Source organism: Coregonus lavaretus, assembly GCF_964263955.1.
Source record: "Coregonus lavaretus genome assembly, chromosome: 15".
Lineage (NCBI taxonomy): Eukaryota > Metazoa > Chordata > Actinopteri > Salmoniformes > Salmonidae > Coregonus > Coregonus lavaretus.
In genome coordinates this window covers 29,471,071-29,496,147 of record NC_140002.1, presented here as the reverse complement: position 1 = coordinate 29,496,147, position 25,077 = coordinate 29,471,071, and the positions used below count along the sequence as shown (strand labels likewise).

At 45.0% G+C, this 25,077-nt stretch overlaps 1 protein-coding gene across 2 annotated transcripts in view; it reads left to right on the top strand.

Annotated features, from left to right (window-relative positions):
- Positions 1-9,096: 9,096 nt before the first annotated feature.
- LOC311142519 (arrestin red cell-like) overlaps positions 9,097-25,077 on the top strand; it is a 31,444-nt gene continuing 15,463 nt past the window's right edge. The window contains exons 1-9 of one of the 2 annotated variants that reach the window (XM_084178179.1): positions 9,097-9,269; positions 11,649-11,679; positions 11,796-11,856; positions 12,000-12,044; positions 12,137-12,333; positions 12,426-12,485; positions 12,657-12,724; positions 12,887-13,107; positions 13,231-13,303. In XM_084178179.1, the coding sequence (XP_084034305.1) occupies positions 9,247-9,269; positions 11,649-11,679; positions 11,796-11,856; positions 12,000-12,044; positions 12,137-12,333; positions 12,426-12,485; positions 12,657-12,724; positions 12,887-13,107; positions 13,231-13,303 (779 nt within the window). In that variant the 5' untranslated portion in view covers positions 9,097-9,246. The other variant, XM_084178180.1, reaches the window with a different exon arrangement.

Below are 25,077 nucleotides of genomic sequence, written 5' to 3'. Positions count from 1 at the left end.
AAAGGGGGAATTGTTGGGTTCTATTTTTCTCATAATTGGATCTGTATGTGATGAATAGCTTGGAAGGAATGCATTAATGAACTATACTGATATAAATTGTTTCACATAACAGGCTGTTGTTATTCATGTAAGGAACGTTAGGGGTAGGACAGATAAGACTTGTATTTCTTACAGATACGAACACTCTCTCTTTGTAGTCTGTGAAACTGTCCTTGAACATGGAGTACAGTGGAATGGTGTCTTTTGGGTGCTGACTCCGCAGGTTATTATCATAGCAACTATGCCTGGCAACAAATGGAGTGCCGAGGAGTTGGGACCAACCCCTGCGCCAACGGATTGGCTGAACCACACTCAGTCCTTTGCTCTGGTTGGCCAACAGAAGAAGTGGAGGCTTTCTGTCAGAGTATTTGAAGAAGAACTTAGAACAATGGATCAGTTCTCAGAGTGCCCTGCGTGGTATCTCAGCGGACCCGTATATACGAACCTTCATACTTATCATACATACATTTTGCATATAATAAATTAAGCTTGGATTGAAGATCTCTTGATTCTTATTCCAATACCAGATTTGAATTACGCAATTTCTAACACTACCATCCTCTAGGTTTTCACGCCAACCCTAATCTAGCGCGTCTGATTCAATAATTAGCTGGTTGATAAACTGATAAGACCTACAGGAAGTTAGCTCTCCGGGAACATGGTTGGAGAGCCCTGACCTAGGACATCAACAGCCAGCCAGGGTTTCATTAAATAACCTATAGGCACAATAGTTTTTATTGCACATTTAGGCCTAATTAAACTGATACATTTGGCGTTGTTCAACTTCAATTCACTGGCACTATGAAGAATAGCTTAATCATACTCATTGATAGCCTAATATATACTTTAATATACTTTTGATGAATTTATGAGGCATTGCTAGACAAGCCATTGCTACACTGAACAAAAATATAAACACAACATACAACAATGTCAAAGATTTGACAGAGTTACAGTTCATATAAGGAAATCAGTCAATCAAAAATCAATAAATTAGGCCCTAATCTATGGATTACACATGACTGGGAATACAGCATAAGGCGCTCGTAGATTCAGGCGCAGCTGGGAACTTTATTTATCGTATATTTGCCCGTAGATTAGGGATTCCTATTGTTCCTGTTGATGTGCCCTTCCCTGTACATGCCTTAGATAGTCACCCTTTAGGGTCAGGCCTGATTAGGGAGGTCACAGCTCCACTCTGGATGAAAACGCAGGAGGGTCATGAGGAGAGAATTAGTCTCTTTCTGATCGATTCTCCTGCGTTTCCAGTGGTGTTGGGGCTTCCCTGGTTAACCTCTCATGACCCCACGATTTCATGGCAACAGAGGGCTCTCAAGGGATGGTCACGTCAGTGCTCGGGGAGGTGTGTAGGTGTTTCCATAGGTGCAACTACGGTGGAAAGTCCAAACCAGGTCTCCACTATGCACATTCCCCCCGAATATGCCGATTTGGCTCTCGCCTTCTGTAAAAAGAAGGCAACTCAATTACCACCCCATCTACAGGGGGATTGTGCGATAAATCTCCAGGTAGGCGCTGCACTTCCCCGGAGTCACGTGTATCCTCTGTCACAGGAAGAGACGGCTGCTATGGAAACATATGTCTCCGAATGTCTGGGACAGGGATACATTCGGCCTTCCACTTCACCTGCCTCCTCGAGTTTCTTTTTTGTGAAGAAGAAGGATGGAGGTTTACGCCCGTGCATTGACTACCGTGGTCTCAATCAAATCACTGTTAAGTACAGTTATCCACTAGCTCTCATTGCTAGTGTGACTGAGTCATTGCACGGGGCGCGCTCCTTCACCAAATTGGATCTCAGGAGCGCGTACAACCTGGTGCATATCCGGGAGGGGGATGAGTGGAAGACGGCATTTAGTATCACATCTGGGCACTATGAGTACCTCGTCATGCCGTACGGGTTGATGAATGCTCCATCAGTCTTCCAATCCTTTGTCGATGAGATTTTCAGGGACCTGCACGGACAGGGTGTAGTGGTGTATATAGATGACATTCTCATATACTCCGCTACACGAGCAGAGCATGTGTCCCTGGTGCGCAAGGTGCTTGGTCGACTATTGGAACATGACCTGTACGTCAAGGCGGAGAAATGTCTGTTCTTTCAACAGTCCGTCTCCTTCCTAGGGCACCACCTGTCCGCGTCAGAGGTGGAGATGGAGATTGACCGCATTTCAGCCGTGCGTAATTGGCAGACTCCAACCCCGGTTAAGGAGGTGCAGAGATTCTTAGGGTTTGCCAACTACTACCGGAGGTTTATCCGGGGCTTTGGTCAGATAGTGGCTCCCGTTACCTCCTTGCTGAAGGGGGGACCGGTGCGACAGCAGTGGTCAGCTGAGGCGGACAGGGGTTTTGGTCACCTGAAGGACCTGTTTACCTCGGCTCCTGTGCTGGCTCATCCGGATCCCTCCTTGGCATTCACAGTAGAGGTGGACGCGTCCGAGGCTGGGATAGGAGCAGTACTGTCTCAGCGCTCGGGTACGCCACCAAAGCTCCGCCCCTGTGCTTTCTTTTCGAAGAAGCTCAGCCCGGCGGAGCGCAACTATGATGTGGGGGACCGGGAGCTGTTAGCTGTTGTCCAGGCTCTGAAAGCGTGGAGGCATTGGCTTGAGGGGGCTAAACACCCTTTCCTCATTTTGACTGACCACCGCAATCTGGAGTACATCCGGGCGGCGAGGAGACTGAACCCTCGCCAGGCAAGGTGGGCCATGTTTTTGACCCGTTTTGTGTTCACCCTTTCTTACAGACCAGGTTCCCAGAACGCTAAGGCAGACGCTCTGTCCCGGTTGTATGACACAGAGGAGAGGTCCATGGAGCCCACTCCCATACTTCCGGCTTATTGTGTGGTGTGGGAGGTTGACGCGGACATCGAGCTGGCGTTACGTACGGAGCCCACTCCCCCCCAGTGTCCAGAGGGTCGTATGTACGTTCCGTTAGATGTCCGCGATCGATTGATCTATTGGGCTCACCTTCCTCTGGTCATCCTGGCATCGGTCGGACAGTGCACTGTCTTAGTGGGAAGTACTGGTGGCCCACTTTAGCTAAGGACGTGATGGTTTATGTTTCCTCCTGCTCGGTGTGCGCCCAGTGTAAGACACCTAGACACCTGCCCAGAGGGAAATTACTACAACTATCGGTGGATTTCGTTACGGACCTTCCCCCGTCACAAGGGAACACCACGATCCTGGTCGTTGTGGATCGGTTTTCTAAGTCCTGCCGTCTCATTCCTTTGCCCGGTCTCCCTACGGCCCTACAGACTGCGGAGGCCCTATTTACACACGTCTTCCGGCACTACGGGGTACCTGAGGATATAGTGTCTGATCGGGGTTCCCAGTTCACCTCAAGGGTCTGGAGGGCGTTCATGGAACATCTGGGGGTCTCGGTCAGCCTGACCTCAGGGTTTCACCCCGAGAGTAATGGGAAGGTGGAAAGAGTAAACCAGGATGTGGGTAGGTTTCTGCGGTCCTATTGCCAGGACCGGCCGGGGGAGTGGTTGGGTTTCATCCCCTGGGCAGAGATGGCCCAAAACTCCCTCCGCCACTCCTCCACTAACCTTTCTCCATTTCAGTGTGTATTAGGTTATCAGCCGGTCCTGGCACCATGGCATCAGAGCCAGATAGAGGCACCTGCGGTGGATGAATGTTTTCGGCGTTCTGAGGAGACCTGGAACGCTGCCCATGTACGCCTGCAACAGGCCATCAGGCGACAGAAGGCGAGCGCCGACCGCCACCGCAGTGAGGCCCCGATGTATGCACCGGGGGACCGGGACTGGCTCTCGACCCGAAACCTGCCCCTTCGCCTGCCCTGCCGGAAGCTGGGTCGGCAGTTTGTGGGGCCATTTAAAGTCCTGAGGAGATTGAACGAGGTTTGTTATAGGTTACAGCTTCCTCCTGATTACCGTATTAACCCCTCATTCCATGTGTCTCTCCTCAGGCCGGTGGTAGCTGGTCCACTCCAGGAGTCTGAGGTACGGGAGGTTCCTCCGCCCCCACTGGACATCGAAGGGGCACCGGCGTACTCGGTCCGTTCCATCCTGGATTCGAGGCGTCGGGTGGGGGGCCTGCAGTATCTCGTGCAGTGGGAGGGGTACGTAATGGTGCTGGGTCCCTAGGAGGGACATCCTCGATCCCTCCATGTTGAGGGATTTCCACCGTCGTCATCCGACTCGCCCTGCTCCGCGTCTTCCTGGCCGTCCCCGAGGCCGGTGTCGGCGCACGGCCGGAGCTGCGCGTCAAGGGGGGGTACTGTCACGGATTCAGCCGAGGCTGCCCCTCCTCCTTGCTTGGGCAGGCTTCGGCGTTCGTCGTCACCGGAGTACTAGCTGCCACCGATCTATGTTTCTGTGTTCTACTTGTTTTGTCTTTATTGTACACACCTGGTTCCCATTATGTTCATGATTTGTTCCCTATTTAACCCTCTGGCTCCTACTGTGTTCTGTGCGTGTTTGTTCTATGTTTGGTGTCATCGACTGGTGAGCGGTATTTGTCCTCCCTGCGTGGAGATTATGTTAATTTATTTTCACAAGTAAAGTACGTTGTGTACTAGCTCTGTGTCCTGCGCCTGACTCCGTCCTACTGCTACACACTGACGCCTGACATGTCTATAATTGGGGGGCCACCATTAGAATTAAATAGAGCAGCAATATACAGTAGTATGTATCTATGGAGGTGACTTACTAGAACATATGACAGCGGTACTTTGCCAGATGACTGTAGGCATCGTTTATGTCCCTCATACAGTTGAAGTCGTAAGTTTACATACACCTTAGCCAAATACATTTAAACTCTATGTTTTTCACAATTCCTGACATTTAATCCTAGTAACAATTTCCCTGTTTTAGGTCAGTTAGTATCACCACTTTATTTTAAGAATGTGAAATGTCAGAATAATAGTAGAGAGAATGATTTATTTCAGCTTTTATTTCTTTCATCACATTCCCAGTGGGTCAGAAGTTTACATACACTCAATTAGTATTTGGTAGCATTGCCTTTAAATTGTTTAACTTGGGTCAAATGTTTCGTGTAGCCTTCCACAAGCTTCCCACAATACATTTTGGCCCATTCCTCCTGACAGAGCTGGTGTAACTGAGTCAGGTTTGTAGGCCTCCTTGCTCGCACACGCTTTTTCAGTTCTGCCCACAAATGTTCTATAGGATTGAGGTCAGGGCTTTGTGATGGCCACTCCAATACCTTGACTTTGTTGTCCTTAAGCCATTTTGCCACAACTTTGGAAGTATGCTTGGGGTCATTGTTAATTTGGAAGACCCATTTGTGACCAAGCTTTAACTTCCTGACTGATGTCTTGAGATGTTGCTTCAATATATCCACATAATTTTCCTTCCTCATGATGCCATCTATTTTGTGAAGTGCATCAGTCCCTCCTGCAGCAAAGCACCCCCACAGCATGATTCTACCACCCCCGTGCTTCACGGTTGGGATGGTGTTCTTCGGCTTGCAAGCAACCCCCTTTTTCCTCCAAACATAACGATGGTCATTATGGCCAAACAGTTCTATTTTTGTTTCATCAGACCAGAGGACATTTCTCCAAAAAGTACAATATTTGTCCCCATGTATAGTTGCAAACCGTAGTCTGGCTTTTTTATGGCGGTTTTGGAGCAGTGGCTTCTTCCTTGCTGAGCAGCCTTTCAGGTTATGTTGATATAGGACTCGTTTTACTGTGGATATAAATACTTTTGTACCTGTTTCCTCCAGCATCTTCACAACGTCCTTTGCTGTTGTTCTGGGATTGATTTGCACTTTTCGCACCAAAGTACGTTCATCTCTAGGAGACCGAACGCGTCTCCTTGCTGAGCGGTATGACGGCTGCGTGGTCCCATGGTGTTTATACTTGCGTACTATTGTTTGTACAGATGAACGTGGTACCTTCAGGCGTTTGTAAATTGCTCCCAAGGATGAACCAGACTTGTGGAGGTCTACAATATTTTTTCTTAGGTCTTGGCTGATTTCCATTGATTTTCCCATGATGTCAAGCAAATATTAGCCTATCAGAAGCTTCTAAAGCCATGACATCATTTTCTGGAATTTTCCAAGCTGTTTAAAGGCACAGTCAACTTAGTGTATGTAAACTTCTGACCCACTGGAATTGTGATACAGTGAATTATAAGTGAAATAATCTGTCTGTAAACAATTGTTGTAAAAATTACTTGTGTCATACACAAAGTAGATGTCCTAACCGACTTGCCAAAACTATAGTTTGTTAACAAGACATTTATGGAGTGGTTGAAAAACTAGTTTTAATGACTCCAACCTAAGTGTATGTCAACTTCTGAACTTCAGCTGTATCTCTGTCACTCCACAACCGCTCCCCCATAGCACTGGCACTGGGCCTGGGGATAGGAGAGATACACACGTTATTGGGACCAACAGACTCTGCTTAGTTATGAATCATAGCTAAGACCCTGGGGTCTGTCCATGTTCCAGACACTTTACATACATCCACCTGTAACTGTGAAGACTCCCAGGGCCTTTTAATTGATCTGTAATTAAGTCTATTACTTCTTGTAGGTCTGAAAATAAATTGGCAACGAAAAAGGCCATTAGCTTTCAGAATTCTTATTCTGCTATGCTCACAAGTATGTCTTGATAATTCATTCCCAAATTGAAATAAAATCAAATGAGCTGATCTCGATCCATGATGATGATGATTGTTGGTTTGCTGCTTTTGGAGTGAGGGGAGTGGATCTCATTCTGCCAGGAAGTGAGGTTGGACAGGGGTACCACCAGTGGGAAGAAAAGGTTGAGGAAGGAGATGGTCTGGATGGTCTTTGCAAGGCCCTTTTCATCAGCCAGAACACAACTACTCCCCCTGGGGATAAGAGATGGAGGAGAATAGTTTAATAACTTTAACCAATAATATAATGTAGTGTCGAGTAAATGTTGCTAGTTATTGCTGATAAACAAAGGAGTCCGCTTATACTTAACTTTGATCATAAGGTTTATTCATATCACAAGATTTCAGCATAAGTTTACGGGTGTCATGATCCCCCCGGAGAGCAGTGTCCTCCAAATTACAATGTCTGCTCTAACCTCTTCTTCGTTTAAACCCAGTATATATAATCTTCCCCAAAATATGGGTGGCTCCCTCTACTGTCCAATCCCCTGTCTACAACACACACTTCCTCTGTTCTATCTGGGGTGTCACACTAAAAACGGCTCTCTTTGAACCTAAATAAACATCCCCTCAGGTTCCACTTGAAAACCATTAGCAAAGTCATAATCTTAATACACTACAGTAATAACATACTAAAATCACTGTAGCCTATTTATGTTTTATAGACACTGACAGAGAGACAGGCAGGCAGACAGTCAAGTAGACAAAGAGAAAGGTATACAGCCAGCCAGACAGACATAAAAAAGTAACCCAGTCAATAATATAGCCTACTGCCATTAGTTATTGGCTGCTATACATGCCCCATTCATTGCCCAGTCTACTACTCTTCCTATAGCCTAGCTGGATGATATTAATTAAAAACAAGGTTGCATTAGTACATCTTGTCAATGTGGACAGTAAAAGCAAGACACAAGAAACTAGCTGGGTTACCCCTCCAAAATAGCAATTTAGCTAACGATGTAACTACGGTAGTTAGCCTTGTTTACTTAGCTAATCAAGCTAACATTAGCTAATGTTGGTGATGATGTCGGTCTGAAATATATAAGAACCTAACATTAATATACTGCCTTCGGGACCTACATTATTCAATGGATAACGTTAGCTAGATGGCTAAAGTTCAATAATAGCCAACAATCTTACCTGGGAAAGGATAACATCTGTTGCAATTGTACTGGCCCCACCTTCCATTTAGCTAGCCAATCAATGACATTGTAACAAAAAGCAGTGCTATGATTTTAAAAATATGAAATATAGCTAGCTCTCTCTCTCTTGCTTCTTCATTTTTTAAGAAATTATTTTTTCAAAACTGTTCAACTATTGTCTTTCTCTCTCTTTGAGTCAACTACTCACCACATTTTACGCACTGCAGTGCTAGCCAGCTGTACCTTATGCTTTCAGTACTAGATTAATTCTCTGATCCTTTGATTGGGTGGACAGCATATCAGTTCATGCTGCAAGCGCTCTGATAGGTTGGAGGACATCCTTCGGAAGTTGTCATAATTACTGTGTAAGTCTATGGAAAAGGGTGAGAACCAAGAGCCTCCTAGGTTTTGTATTGAAGTCAATGTACCCAGAGGAGGACGGAAACTAGCTGTCCTCCGGCTACGCTATGGTGCTACCCTACAGAGTGCTGTTGAGGCTACTGTAGACCATTGCAAAACAGTGTGTTTTAATCAATTATTTGGTGACGTGAATATATTTAGTATAGTTTTATCTAAAAAGGATAACTTTTATTATTTTTTCGCTATTTTTATTTTTCTGAAATTCACTAAGGAGGATGGTCCTCCCCTTCCTCCTCTGAGGAGCCTCCACTGGTTGTCACCTATATTGCAGAATGTTTGTATACATAGCCTGGGGAAGGGGGGGGCAGAGTTTAAAAAAAATCGTGCCTGCACTACAGACTGCTATATCGGTCCGCTAATACAGGACTAGTAAAGGCCCAGTGCACTACTTTTGTAACCCAAAAAATCTCTTTTTTTTTCTGATTTTTCAGAGGGTGCTGCACCTACTTACTGTGGCTATGTTCATATAGAAAAGTAGTGTAGAACAGATATAGTTCACTATGAAGTAGAATAGGGAGTTGTGTCTGTTCTACAACTTACAGTGCATTCGGAAAGTATTCAGACCCCTTGACTTTTTCCACATTTTGTTACATTACACCCTTATTCTAAAATGTATTTACTTAATGTTTTTCCTCATCAATCTACACACAATACCCCATAATGACAAAACAACTTAAATACCTTATTTACACATTGCAATTCAATCTGCAACGCTCTAACGTTGCATCCCAAAAAGCACTAGTTTCCTACCATTTGGGCGTAGAGCCTTCTGATAGTGCGTAGCTAATGCGCAATGCTGCACCGTCCCCAAAAGCGCATCTTTGTCAGTGCTGCACGGATCAGATGAGTTCCTGCTTTTGCGGAAGCGAAAAGGCACGGAAGCCAGCGCCAGAGAGCTTGCAAGGGAGGAGTAAAATACACCATAAAATTTACAGAAAAAAATTAACTGAAATACACACAGCTTTCTCTTTTGCCACCCATCTACCGAAAGCCTGCCGAGGAGATGGGGGACAAGGCGGGCACCAGGTAAGGATTCATTCCCCCGCAATCTCGTATTTTCTACTGCCTTGTCAGTGTGTGTGTGTGTGTGTGTGTGTGTGTGTGTGTGTGTGTGTGTGTGTGTGTGTGTAGGCAAGAGAACAGCGAGCTAGCAACGCTAGCATCACTTGAGACCAGCCTGTTCCCCTTGCATCAACATCAGATTGGTCCGTACTTACCAAGGCAAACATGGCAACTAGCTATCTAATTAAACATTAGAGACTATTTAGCCAAAACGACCATAGTCGTAGGATTTCGATAGCAGTATTTGTGTTTTTATTAGCCAGACCCATATGTTTCCTAGCTAGCTAACGTTAGCAGAGGTAGTTAGCTAGCTAGAACTATTCGGGAAGAAGAGTTCGCAATCCACCTTAATATCCCTGTTTTACCTACACCCTGATGGCGATAACATAATTTCTAGTTTAACTAGATAAGTAGCTAGTTCCACTTCACTTGCAACAGTTTTAGTAAGCATGTTCTAGCTAGCTGCAGGGTGAGGTAAACTGTGTGTGTGGGTTTAGATACAACTCGCATCCAACAACTAGCTAGATCAAAATTAACGAATGAGCTTGATGTGCTGTTTTGATTCCTGGCTAATTAGCTATCTTGTGTTATCTGTTTATTTGGCCCTCAGTGTCGTGTATTTGACGTACATTTTACGCAATATCGCCCAGTGTTTTTTCATGCATAGATAAATATCCTGCGTGGAAACAACCAAGCACAACGTCTGTCCAGCTATTGATATCATGTGCCATATACACGTGAATACTGTATATAGGCATGTTGTATAGCCACTGTTGTGTGCTGTCCGTATCAGGCCAGGGCAGTTTACGATGCAGCTATTCATACACTTGCCGGCCTAACACCTTTGCACTTGGTAATCAGCTGCTTGCATCTGCATCAGTATGTACAGTCTGACTCTGAGCAGCTGTACTTCTCCACTAGGTTATTCTGGATCGATGTCCTCTGCAAGTGACTGTAAATGTGGAGAATGTGCAGCATGGTTCTCTACTGACATTCATTGATTTTATTCCTTGGTTATTGTGCAGCGGACCGGGTCACTTTCATGTAGAAGGTTTGAAATAAATGGTCAGATTGGTGTTTAGGTTCAGTGTTTTGGGATTTAGGGTCAAGGTCAGGTTAATAGGTGTTTGTCTTGTGGTCTATGAAGCGTCAGCAGCAGTGATGGCGACCCCCTGATGGATGCTAGGGAGCAAGTGGCGTGTTTGAGGGGTCAAGGGTTTGGCTGATAACTAGTGAGGAGGTATAAACTGTAGCACTGGCTCGTAAATGAAGAGACAGCAGAGCTCTAGGCCTGTGAGATTCAAACTGAGCATGTGCGAGAAGATAAGACACCTTCACCCTGGGCCTGTGCTCTGGAGACATGCACCATGCCCCGTGTCCACTACACAGACTCACTCTAGTTAAATTATATCCCAAGTCAAACTTACTACTATATACTGTTAGTGTGCTTATGTTCTCCACCACTAGTGGGAAAGAGTAAAGTATTCACCTTCCTCCCCTAGTCCTGCTCAGAAATGGACTAGTAGTCAGTGGTTCCTCTTCATTCCCCTATTGTTAATGAGTTGTTGACTTGTCCTTATCAGTCAGTGGCAGTCACTGGGATGAGGTTCTATGCAAAGATAGCCTAGATATCCCATTTATGACTGCGGACTATAGTCGTTCAATGCTCGCCAGTTAATATCCTCTTTCCTCCTATATGCACGCACACACTGTGTTACATCTCGCCACATTCCATGTTTGGGTACCTAGGTTAGGTATGCATAGGGTGTGTGTAGGCCTAGTCTGTGATGATGGAAGTGCTCTCTGAGAATTTAGTTCAGAAACTATTGTTGATCTGCATGACAAGGATGCTTGTGTCATAACAGAAAAAATGTTCTGCATGCATGCTGCAGTAGGCGTAATGAGTACACACAGTATGTATCAATACTCCTTTGTAGATATTCCTCGTGAAATGAGGAAGGAGTGTTTTTTTCCTGTTCTGTTTGTGGCAGTCAGCAGCAGGAAATGGCCTCTATTTGCTGGGAGAGGGTTTCCTGTCCAGATGCAGGATATTGGGTCTAACCCTACACCTCTGGGACATAATAGAGGACAAACTGGACGAACACCAGGGGCGTATTCATTATGCCGATTCTGTTACAAAATGTTTCTTAAACAGAAGCAAACGAAACGAGGAGAGGCCTACCTGAATTTGTTCAATATAAACTCTAAATTTAGTTTCAAAACGTTACATTTTGCAACTGTTTGGACTAATGATTACACCCCATACTTTATATCTTCCTACTTGATCAAATCTCTCTTTCTTGCTTTCTCTCTCACTTTCTATCTCCCGTGTCCTTTTGTCAGAGTCTTCAAGAAGTCAAGCCCCAACTGCAAGGTAAAGGACATGAGTATTGCATTACTAGTTGTATCCTTTGATGGTTTATGTTATTAATTGTGACACGTTCACATTTGTCTAAGTTCCTCTACTTTCCTCCCTCCTCCTTTCTGCAGGTCACAGTATACCTGGGAAAGAGAGACTTTGTGGATCACCTTGACCAGGTGGACCCAGTCGGTAAGTGCTGAACGATCAATGAGTTTACTGGTTAGAGCATCATGGGAATCAGAGAATCTCTCATAAAACTGCCTAATTTTATTGTTCGTAAACACTGTGTTTCAAACAATGAATTCCCCTCTTGACATTTTCCTTTCTCACAGATGGTGTGATCCTAGTGGACCCTGAGTACCTGAAAGACAGGAAAGGTCTTCCTCATTCTCTACACTGTTTTGTCTCCTCTATTTTTTGCCATTTTATATCAACCTCTTCTGATGTTCAAACCCCTCCTCCTACCCAGTGTTTGTGACTCTGACGTGTGCATTCCGCTATGGCCGTGAGGACCTGGACGTGCTGGGCCTGTCCTTCCGGAAGGATCTGTACATCTCCACCTTCCAGGCCTTCCCTCCAATCGCAGGGGAACACAAAGCCAACAGCCGCCTGCAGGAGAGACTACTGAAGAAACTGGGCCAGCAGGCACACCCCTTCTACTTCTCTGTGAGTCAAGAAGACACACACATGAACATACATATACTTTGAGTCTGTAAAATAATACAATACAATATGGCAAATTTGTGTCTGTCTCTCAGATTCCCCAGAACCTGCCGTGCTCAGTCACCTTACAGCCAGGACCAGAAGACACGGGGAAGGTTCAGCATCACTTCATGCAAACTTACACATTATATGACGGATATCTAAACGTAGCAATTTCCATACCTGTAGAGTCAACAATACACACCCACATGAAACTAATAATGCCCATTTTATAATTTATGTCCCTGTCTCTCCTCCTCTCCTTTCTTCCACCTTTCTCTCTTTAGGCATGTGGGGTAGACTTTGAGATCAGAGCGTTCTGTGCCAAATCAATAGAGGAGAAGATTCACAAACGGTACGAAAGCCATTTCACTCTGTTGTGTGTCTTCTGCAGCAGCTTTTTTAGGGTATGTAATCCTTGAAAGCATGTGATATGCATGTCTGTGCATTTCTCTGTGTGTTTTTAGTTAGTCAGCAAAGTTGGTGATCTGTAAAGTATAACGTGTGTGTTGTGTAGGAACTCTGTGCGGCTAGTGATCCGTAAGGTGCAGTATGCCCCAGAGAAGCCTGGGCCTCAGCCCATGGTGGAGACCACACGGAGCTTCCTCATGTCGGACCGCTCACTACACCTGGAAGCCTCTCTGGATAAAGAGCTCTACTACCATGGAGAACCCATCAGCGTGAATGTTCACGTCACCAACAACTCCACCAAGACTGTCAAAAGAGTCAAAATCTCAGGTACCTGTCTTTAATCAAAGTTTTATCAATTATGGTTTTTTATGACTCTAGGCTCTTCATTCTTCTCCCCTCTGTTTTCTTTTGTATGTGTGTGGTTAACTTTTTATTTCCCTCTCTCTCCAGTGCGACAGTATGCTGATATCTGTCTGTTCAGTACGGCTCAGTACAAGTGTCCAGTGGCTCAGGTGGAGGCAGAGTGAGTATTTTACCTGACTCTTATACCTATATCCCTCCTCAGTTCAAATCAAATCAAATTTTATTGGCCACATGCGCCGAATACAACAGGTGCAGACATTACAGTGAAATGCTTACTTACAGCCCTTAACCAACAGTGCATTTATTTTTAACAAAAAAGTAAAAATAAAACAACAACAAAAAAAGTGTTGAGAAAAAAAGAGCAGAAGTAAAATAAAATAACAGTAGGGAGGCTATATATACAGGGGGGTACCGGTGCAGAGTCAATGTGCGAGGGCACCAGCTAGTTGAGGTAGTGTAAGTAATATGTACATGTGGGTAGAGTTAAAGTGACTATGCATAAATAATTAACAGAGTAGCAGCAGCGTAAAAGGATGGGGTGGGGGGGCAGTGCAAATAGTCCAGGTAGCCATGATTAGCTGTTCAGGAGTCTTATGGCTTGGGGGTAGAAGCTGTTGAGAAGTCTTTTGGACCTAGACTTGGCACTCCGGTACCGCTTGCCGTGCGGTATCAGAGAGAACAGTCTATGACTAGGGTGGCTGGAGTCTTTGACAATTTTGAGGGCCTTCCTCTGACACCGCCTGGTATAGAGGTCCTGGATGGCAGGAAGCTTGGCCCCAGTGATGTACTAGGCCGTACGCACTACCCTCTGTAGTGCCTTGCGGTCGGAGGCCAAGCAGTTGCCATACCAGGCGGTGATGCAACCAGTCAGGATGCTCTCGATGGTGCAGCTATAGAATTTTTTGAGGATCTGAGGACCCATGCCAAATCTTTTCAGTCTCCTGAGGGGGAATAGGCTTTGTCGTGCCCTCTTCACGACTGTCTTGGTGTGTTTGGACCATGATAGTTCGTTGGTGATGTGGACACCAAGGAACTTGAAGCTCTCAACCTGTTCCACTACAGCCCCGTCGATGAGAATGGGGGCGTGCTCAGTCCTCTTTTTTTCCCTGTAGTCCACAATCATCTCCTTTGTCTTGGTCACGTTGAGGGAGAGGTTGTTATCCTGGCACCACACGGCCAGGTCTCTGACCTCCTCCCTATAGGATGTCTTGTCGGTGATCAGGCCTACCACTGTTGTGTCGTCGGCAAACTTAATGATGGTGTTGGAGTCGTGCCTGGCCATGCAGTCATGGGTGAACAGGGAGTACAGGAGGGGACTGAGCACGCACCCCTGAGGGGCCCCCGTGTTGAGGATCAGTGTGGCAGATGTGTTGTTACCTACCCTTACCACCTGGGGGCGGCCCGTCAGGAAGTCCAGGATCCAGTTGCAGAGGGAGGTGTTTAGTCCCAGGATCCTTAGCTTAGTGATGAGCTTTGAGGGCACTATGGTGTTGAATGCTGAGCTGTAGTCAATGAATAGCATTCTCACGTAGGTGTTCCTCTTGTCCAGGTGGGAAAGGGCAGTGTGGAGTGCAATAGAGATTGCATCATCTGTGGATCTGTTGGGGCGGTATGCAAATTGGAGTGGGTCTAGGGTTTCTGGGATAATGCTGTTGATGTGAGCAATGACCAGCCTTTCAAAGCACTTCATGGCTACAGACGTCAGTGCTACGGGTCGGTAGTCATTTAGGCAGGTTATCTTAGAGTCCTTGGGCACGGGGACTATGGTGGTCTGCTTGAAACATGTTGGTATTACAGACTCAGTCAGGGACATGTTGAAAATGTCAGTGAAGACACTTGCCAGTTGGTCAGCACATGCTCGGAGTACACGTCCTGGTAATCCGTCTGGCCCTGCGGCCTTGTGAATGTTGACCTGCTTAAAAGTCTTACTCACATCGGCTACGGAGAGCGTGATCACATAGTCATCCGGAACAGCTGGTGCTCTCATGCATGCTTCAGTGTTGCTTGCCTCGAAGCGAGCATAGAAGTGGTTTAGCTCGTCTGGAAGTCTTGTCACTGGGCAGCTCGCGGCTGTGCTTCCCTTTGTAGTCTGTAATAGTTTTCAAGCCCTGCCACATCCGACGAGCGTCAGAGCCAGTGTAGTACGATTCAATCTTAGTCCTGTATTGACTCTTTGCCTGTTTGATGGTTCGTCGGAGGGCATAGCGGGATTTCTTATAAGCGTCCGGGTTAGAGTCCCGCTCCTTGAAAGCGGCAGCTCTACCCTTTAGCTCACTGCGGATGTTTCCTGTAATCCATGGCTTCTGGTTGGGGTATGTACGTACGGTCACTGTGGGGACGACATCATCAATGCACTTATTGATGAAGCCAGTGACTGATGTGGTGTACTCCTCAATGCTATCTGAAGAATCCCGGAACATGTTCCAGTCTGTGCTAGCAAAACAGTCCTGTAGCTTAGCATCTGCGTCATCTGACCACTTTTTTATTAACCGAGTCACTGGTGCTTCCTGCTTTAGTTTTTGCTTATAAGCAGGAATCAGGAGGATAGAGTTATGGTCAGATTTGCCAAATGGAGGGCGAGGGAGAGCTTTGTATGCGTCTCTGTGTGAGACGTAAAGGTGGTCTAGAGTTTTTTTTCCTCTGGTTGCACATTTAACATGCTGGTAGAAATTAGGTAGAACGGATTTAAGTTTCCCTGCATTAAAGTCCCCGGCCACTAGGAGCGCTGCATCTGGATGAGCGTTTTCCTGTTGACTTATGGCCTTATACAGCTCATTCAGTGCAATCTTAATGTCAGCATTGGTTTGTGGTGGTAAATAGACAGCTATGAAAAATATAGATGAAAACTCTCTTGGTAAATAGTGCGGTCTACAGCTTATCATAAGATACTCTACCTCAGGCGAGCAAAACCTCGAGACTTCCTTTATTTCCCCTTTGCCTGTTTCCTCTTTTATACATCACACCTAGGGCTGTTGACCGTATTACCGCCACACTGGCAGTCATGAGTCATGACCACAGTAGAATTCTACGTTGAGTCAAGGTAATCTCCTCTTATGCACACTGGACATGCAATAGTAGTAGCCTACCCAACTCGCTAACGATCATCAGAGTTACATATGGGGTAAAAAAACATAAAGTCAAAAATACAACAGAAAATATATATACAGTGTGTGCAAATGTAGCAAGTTATGGAGGTAAGGCAATAAATAGGCTATAGTGCAGAATAATTACAATAGTATTAACACTGGAATGCTAGATGTGCAAGAGATTATGTGCAAATAGAGATACTGGGGTGCAAAAGAGCAAAATAAATAACAATATAGGGATGAGGTAGTTGGGTGGGCTAATTTCAGATGGGCTGTGTACAGGTGCAGTGATCGGTAAGGTGCTCTGACAACTGATGCTTAAAGTTATTGAGGGAGATAAGAGTCTCCAGCTTCAGAGATTTTTCAATTCGTTCCAGTCATTGGCAGCAGAGAACTGGAAGGAATGGCGGCCAAAGGAGGTGTTGGCTTTGGGAATGACCAGTGAGATATACCTGCTGGAGCGCAGACTACGGGTGGGTGCTGCTATGGTGACCAATGAGCTAAGATAAGGCGGGGATTTGCCTAGCAGTGATTTATAGATGGCCTGGAGCCAGTGGGTTTGACGACGAACATGTAGTGAGGACCAGCCAACAAGAGCATACAGGTCACAGTGGTGGGTAGTGTATGGGGCTTTGGAGACAAAACGGATGGCACTGTGATAGACTACATCCAATTTGCTGAGTAGAGTGTTGGAGGCTATTTTGTAAATGACATCGCCGAAGTCAAGGATCGGTAGGATAGTCAGTTTTACGAGGGCATGTTTGGCAGCATGAGTGAAGGAGGCTTTGTTGCGAAATAGGAAGCCGATTCTAGATTTAACTTTGGATTGGAGATTCTTTATGTGAGTCTGGAAGTTGAGTTTACAGTCTAACCAGACACCTAGGTATTTGTAGTTGTCCACATACTCTAGGTCAGACCCGTCGAGAGTGGTGATTCTAGTCGGGTGGGCGGGTGCCAGCAGCGTTCGATTGAAAAGCATGCATTTAGTTTTACTAGTGTTTAAGAGCAGTTGGAGGCTACTGAAGGATTGTTGTATGGCATTGAAGCTCGTTTGGAGGTTTGTTAACACAGTGTCCAATGAAGGGCCAGATGTATACAAAATGGTGTCGTCTGCGTAGAGGTGGATCTGAGAGTCACCAGCAGCAAGAGCGACATCATTGATATACACGGAGAAAAGTGTCGGCCCAAGAATTGAACCCTGTGGCACCCCCATAGAGACTGCCATAGGTCCAGACAACAGGCCCTCCGATTTGACACACTGAACTCTATCTGAGAAGTAGTTGGTGAACCAGGCGAGGCAGTCATTTGAGAAACCAAGGCTATTTAGTCTGCCAATAAGAATGCGGTGGTTGACAGAGTCGAAAGCCTTGGCCAGGTCGATGAAGACGGCTGCACAGTACTGTCTATTATCAATCGCGGTTATAATATCGTTTATGACCTTGAGCGTGGCTGAAGTGCACCCGTGACCAGCTCGGAAACCGGATTGCATAGCGGAGAAGGTACGGTGGTATTCGAAATGGTCGGTGATCTGTTTGTTAACTTGGCTTTCAAATACTTTCGAAAGGCAGGGCAGGATGGATATAGGTCTGTAGCAGTTTGGATCTAGAGTGTCACCCCCTTTGAAGAGGGGGATGACCGCGGCAGCTTTCCAATCTCTGGGGATCTCAAACGTTATGAAAGAGAGGTTGAACAGACTAGTAATAGGGGTTGCGACAATTTCGGCGGCTAGTTTTAGAAAGAAAGGGTCCAGATTGTCTAGCCCAGCTGATTTGTAGGGGTCCAGATTTTGCAGCGCTTTCAAAACATCAGCTGTCTGAATTTGTGTGAAGGAGAAGCGGGGGGGGCATGGGCAAGTTGCAGCAGAGGGTGCAGAGTTGGTGGCCGGGTTAGTGGTAGCCAGATGGAAAGCATGGCCAGCTGTAGCAAAATGCTTGTTGAAATTCTAGATTATTGTAGATTTATCGGTGGTGATAGTGTTTCCTAGCCTCAGTGCAGTGGGCAGCTGGGAGGAAGTGCTCTTATTCTCCATGGACTTTACAGTGTCCCAAAACTTTTTGGAGTTAGTGCTACAGGATGCAAATTTCTGTTTGAAAAAGTTAGCCTTTGCTTTCCTGACTGCTTGTGTATATTGGTTCCTAACTTCCCTGAAAAGTTGCATATCGCGGGGGCTATTTGATGCTAATGCTGTACGCCACAGGATGTTTTTGTGCTGGTCAAGGGCAGTCAAGTCTGAGGAGAACCAGGGGCTATATCGGTTCTTAGTTCTGTATTTTTTGAATGGGGCATGTTTATTTAAGATTGAGAGGAAATTACTTTTAAGGAACAACCAGGCATCCTCTACTGACGGAATGAGATCTATATCCATCCAGGATACCTGGGCCAGGTCAATTAGGAAGGCATGCTCGCTAAAGTGTTTTATTGTCTATTGTCCCTCTAACCCAGTGGTTCCCAACCAGGGGTACTAGGACCCCTGGGGGTACTTGGCCTATCCACAGGGGGTACTGGAAGACTCATGAGACCATAGGTCTTACTGGTAAAATCCACATGAGGGGGTACTCCGGGCAGAGCAAAATTAAATTGGTGGTACAGTAACCAAAAAAGGTTGGAAACCACTGCTCTAACCACTCTGACATCAATGCAAATGCAATCGAAAATCACATCAAATACTTATCAAAACAGTATATTTTTTTAAAACGTACCTCACTGTGATTGATCAATTTGAAGAAAGAAGTTAAACAATAGGTTGAAACTGAGTGGAAAACATGGTCGCTGTGGATGTTGTTTCAAAGCCTAACACAACAAAATGGACAGAGATTTCTAAGGTGATGATAAATTCAAAGCACCATATGCATATTAGAGTTTATGCATAAGCCTATATATGAGCCCAAGCCCCCCAAAAAACCCTGAATTAAAATAATGATTGTGCCATTAAATAGCCAATTGCATGGCAGAAAAACATATCTTTGGTACATAATTGGTCTAGGCTAAATTAAACAAATTCAGATTTAGCCTAAAATTATAGTGAATTTGTTTTAGATTTTGAATAGCGTTTATTTTTGTATTTATTTTTTCATACTGGCCCCCTGTGGGAAACGAACCTACATCCCTGCCGGCCAAACCCTCCCCTACCTTGGACGACGCTGGACCAATTGTGCGCCGCCCATCTCCTCCTCTCATTCATTCCTTTCTCCAGCGCGCAGAGAGAGGGGTGCTGTTAACAGTTTAATTAAATATGTTTCGTTGTGAAAACATGTTACTATCGGTGTTCCCGAACAGATTTCACTTGGTTTCCCAAATTAAGCATTGGGTATCTGCAGGAACAGGGTTGGAGAGCCCATGGCATACAGAGTTTGGACTGAATATCACCTGTGGCGCTGCGAAATTACCGGAGTAGCCTACCCAACATGAGTGAAAAACGTACCCGCAGCAAAGTGGCCTCCATTCGCTATTCCAGTGCATATGGATGACATGTCTTTTTTACTTGCTCATTTGATAATGGGCCATTATAAATCGAAACTAATTTTACATATTAGTAAAGACAAGTTAAAATTGAGATTGGTGGAAAAATGATCACTTGACGAGAGAACAGCTTGTGCAGCCTGAGGCAAGGAGCAAAGCGCAAGCATTTTTTTGTTGCGACTTTCTCAAATCATCAATAGCCTATAGTCGCATCATGCAGCCCATTTCTTTTGATTTCTAAGTCATTCTAAAGTTAATATCATTCACAACTAAAGTTGCCAAATAACTCTAAATCTAGCGCGTAGGACCTGTTTCAAATGATCACTTTTACGCTCAACATACAGTGCCCTCCACAATTATTGGCACCCCTGTTTAAGATGTGGTCGAGGACTTCCAAAAATTCTCATTTTTTTTAAACAACATAGAACCCAAATGCAAAAAAAGAGAAAAATCCAACCTTTTATTTAAGTACGTTACTTTGGTATAAAAAAAAAAATCACACATTTAGAAAAAAATTAACTTGAAATCATGTGTCCCACAATTATTGGCACCCCTGATGTTAATACTTTGTACAACCCCCTTTTGTCAACAAGACAGCACTTAATCTCCTCCTATAACATTTCACAAGATTGGAGAACACAGAGAGAGGGATCTTTGACCATTCTTCTTTGCACAATCTTTCTAGATCATCCAGTGTCCTGGGTCCTCTCTTATGCACTCTCCTCTTTAGCTCGCACCACAGGTTTTCGATTGGGTTGAGGTCTGGGGACTGAGATGGCCATGGGAGGACCTTGAGTTTGTGACTGCTGAACCATTTTTGTGTAGATTTTGCCACATGTTTTGGATCATTATCCTGCTGAAAGACCCAATGACGACCCATCTTCAGCTTTCTGGCAGAGGCCATCAGGTTTTTATTTAAAATGTCCTGGTAGTTCAAAGCGTTCATAATGCCATGCACCCTAACAAGGTTCCCAGGGCCTTTGGAAGAGAAACAGGCCCACAGCATCACAGATCCTCCACCATACTTCACGGTGGGCATGAGGTGCTTTTCGGCATACTCATCTTTTGTTTTACGCCAGACCCACTTAGTGTTTGTTGCCAAAAAGCTCAATCTTAGTCTCATCTGACCAAAGCACACGATCCCAGTTGAAGTCCCAGTGCCGCTTAGCAAACTCCAGACGTTTACGTTTGTGAGTGTTAGTGAGAAAAGGCTTTTTCCTTGCATGCCTCCCAAACAGCTTGTTGGCATGTAGAGAGCGTCTGATGGTTGTTTTGGAGACTTTGTGACCCCAAGATGCCACTCTTTGATGCAATTCTGTGACAGTGAGCTTAGGACTTTTTTTTACTTCTCTTACCATCCTCCTCACTGTGCGTTGTGGCAAGATAAACTTGGGACCTCTTCCAGCCTTGTTTGTCACTGTTCCAGTTGTTTTAAACTTCTTAATGATTCCTCTGACTGTAGATACGGGCAAGTTAAGGCGAGTGGCTATTTTCTTGTAGCCATTGCCTGACTTATGAAGGTCGACACAAATCTGCCTTACTTGAATGGTGTGTTCTCTTGTCTTTGCCATGTTGACAAATGGGTAAGAGAATTAGGCCTCTGTGTCACGTCATATTTATACCCCAGGGAAACAGGAAGTCATGAATTACTAATTAAAAGTTCCTAGATACCCTGACCAACTTTAGCAACTACAGAAAAATATATTTAAAAAAAAATCAATAAAAATTTTCAGCGGAATTGCCCCCCGCTCACTCCAAAAAAGGAACAAAATCTGCATGTATTTCACTTTTAGCTTAAACCACAGCCTTACTTTATCTCCCCGAATTTGTTGCATACAGACTCATCTCGGATTATCCATTCTGTCTTGAAACGGGGATCTAACACTGACGCTAAAATGAGATGTTAATCAGTATAGTATATTCCATAGCGAATTGACACGTTGTTTGCCAATGTTTCTGCAAAAGCAGCGATGCCCATTGGAAGTGCAGTGTGAGTGTAATCGGTGAGCAGGGATTTGATTTCTGTGACAGCAGGGAGGATCATCCCCAGGTTCCCCAGCTCCTTCTGCATTTTGTCTGTGAGATCTGCTAGTGGTGTCAGCACACTGACAAGGTGCGTCAGCTGCTGTACTTGATTCAGGGTGATGTTAGCAACATTAGACTTGAGTTTGTTTTACCATAACGGGTCTTTTTGGAACAACCGGATAAACGACTGAATCATCCGCAGCTGGCTGCTCCATCGAATGGCGCAGGCATTTGTGGGGCGGACACCTAATTGGTCGGTTTCCTCTGTGCTCTTGCGTACACTTTTCACCAGGTGCCCGACTTTCACTAACAGCCTATTAATGTTGTCGTGCTTGTTAACGGCGTTTTTGATCGCCAGCTGAAGCATGTGAATGGGGCATCTCAGATGTAAATTTGACAAAGTAAAGTACTGATTTATCATAGTTTCTTGGGGGAGTGTAGCCCGGTTGAGCTGCGCTGGCGAAGTGTTGCATCCCTTCGCGTTCTCCTTTACTCAGCGGTTCATAGTCCATGAAAATCATTTCAAAAAATGCTACATCCAGCTCTCTTTTTCTCTCCCTTGTTATGGTTGGGCCTTTGCGTGCAGTGAATAAACTTTTGAATTCCTCAACCCTTTTCTCTTGTTGCTGCTGCTGCTCCTCTCGCTCTATAAAATACAAATTAATGGACGACACAAATTAAATTAAACAGATGGATTCTGGGTCAGGCTTGAGCATGCTTCAGACTCGTGGTGTGAGCGAGCGAAATTGGAGCGGGACATAGGGCGACGCTCCGTCCTTTTAAAAATGCCGCTCTGCGCTCTGTTCAAAATCCGTCCGCTCACGCTCCACGCTCGCTCCCGCTCCACTCCGCTCATATGCTCTGGTAGCCACTTCATATGCGCGCACTCTCGCTCCGTAATGGGAAAAATATCCATTCTATTTTATTCAGCTAAGTTCAATTATATTCTTCTTACTATCATATAATATATATATAATAATGTCACAGGACTTATAATCATATCTTGTCTGCTAAATGAACAAGCCTACAGCCTATGGCATAGCCAGATAACATACAGTAGGCCAACTCATATTCTGTTCTTCTGAAATAAAAAAAATTCATATAATGTTTTTTTTTAGACCCGCCTAAAATAAATAATTAATTAATGTATTGTGATGGTGTATATTCAATTGATTTATTATACTTTTTTTTATGTAGATGTTCCAAAGGCATGCATCAGAGGCTTGTATGTTAGTTGTATGAGTGGAGCCTGGAGATGCTAAACATGTTTATGTTCACTAATGGTCAAGATGCTAAACATGTTTATGTTAACTAAAGGTCAATTACTGTGAGACTGGCAGTCTTTTGCATGACAATAACCTGCTGACAATTTCATGACCACCACAGCCCTAGCTGCAGCACCTGACTTCATGACTTCATGGTATATAGGCTATGTTGGTGACATTAAAAGTTGAGTAATACCATGTTTGATTTCTGGCGCTATTCTGCCATTGTATATCAGTATTTTAGGATGAACAAATGTTGAAACAACATTTGCCCTGGTCTGGCAAGGAACAATTTTTTTTTGAGTTTGTCATTCTAAACACAGTTCCTTCTATGCTACAGGTAGAGGACAAAACATGGACACACTGTGGGCAAATGAGGAACAACAAGTACCCAAAGCATTGGTAACCTGTCCATAGACATTTGAGGCTACTTTAGATGGCAGAGAAACACCCTGTCATTTTGTGTATGTCTAAAAAATGAACACGAGTGGTGAAGCGCTGTCTCAGTTACCCAGAGAACATCCCCCATCTCCTGGCGGTTCTGAACTACTGCAGTATAGCCAGTCATACATTGTGGCAGGCAGCACCTGGGGATTTAGTTTGCTTTTAGCTGGAATGACGCTGTGTAAAGCTGATGCCTGTGTGTATGTTTCTGTGGGTCTGGGCTTTCTGCTTCTCTCAGACTGTCTCAGGGGCTGCGTAGCAGATCTTAAATTGTTCTCAGCTCTAGTTTGACTGTGTCTGCCCGCTCTGTGGCATCCATCCGCAAAGCCCAACTGGAGTGTAGCAACAGGAGGGAAGAGAGTGGATTTGAACCTCCATTCCTGAAGCCAGAACGACAACCCATTTGTCAAATGTTGTTCTCTTCTCTTGGTTTCATCCATTTCCTCTTGTGCTTTCTGTTAACCTTAGTTTAGTATTTTACTATTTTTCTTTCTGCATGTGTATCATTATGTTTGTAGCTAAGTTAGCTGTGGTTTAAATGAATCACACATCTCTTATCTGACATCCTCTTCCCACAGCCTCATCCAGCAAGTACAGTGAGGGAAAAAAGTATTTGATCCCCTGCTGATTTTGTACGTTTGCCCACTGACAAAGAAATGATCAGTCTATAACTTTAATGGTAGGTTTATTTGAACAGTGAGAGACAGAATTACAACAAACAAATCCAGAAAAACGCATTTCAAAAATGTTATAAATTGATTTGCATTTTAATGAGGGAAATAAGTATTTGACCCATCTGCAAAACATGACTTAGTACTTGGTGGCAAAACCATTGTTGGCAATCACAGAGGTCAGACATTTCTTGTAGTTGGCCACCAGGTTTGCACACATCTCAGGAGGGTTTTGTCCCACTCCTCTTTGCAGATATTCTCCAAGTCATTAAGGTTTCGGGCCTGACATTTGGCAACTCGAACCTTCAGCTCCCTCCACAGATTTTCTATGGGATTAAGGTCTGGAGACTGGCTAGGCCACTCCAGGACCTTAATGTGCTTCTTCTTGAGCCACTCCTTTGTTGCCTTGGCCGTGTGTTTTGGGGCATTGTCATGCTGGAATACCCATCCACGACCCATTTTCAATGCCCTGGCTGAGGGAAGGAGGTTGTCACCCAAGATTTGACGGTACATGGTCCCATCCATCGTCCCTTTGATGCGGTGAAGTTGTCCTGTCCCACAAAGCATAATGATTCCACCTCCATGTTTGATGGTGGGGATGGTGTTCTTGGGGTCATAGGCAGCATTCCTCCTCCTCCAAACACGGCGAGTTGAGTTGATGCCAAAGAGCTCCATTTTGGTCTCATCTGACCACATCACTTTCACCCAGTTCTCCTCTGAATCATTCAGATGTTCATTGGCAAACTTCAGACAGGCATGTATATGTGCTTTCTTGAGCAGTGGGACCTTGCGGGCGCTGCAGGATTTCAGTCCTTCACGGCGTAGTGTGTTACCAATAGTTTTCTTGGTGACTATGGTCCCAGCTGCCTTGAGATCATTGACAAGATCCTCCTGTGTAGTTCTGCGCTGATTCCTCACCATTCTCATGATCATTGCAACTCCACGATGTGAGATTTTGCATGGAGCCCCAGGCCGAGGAAGATT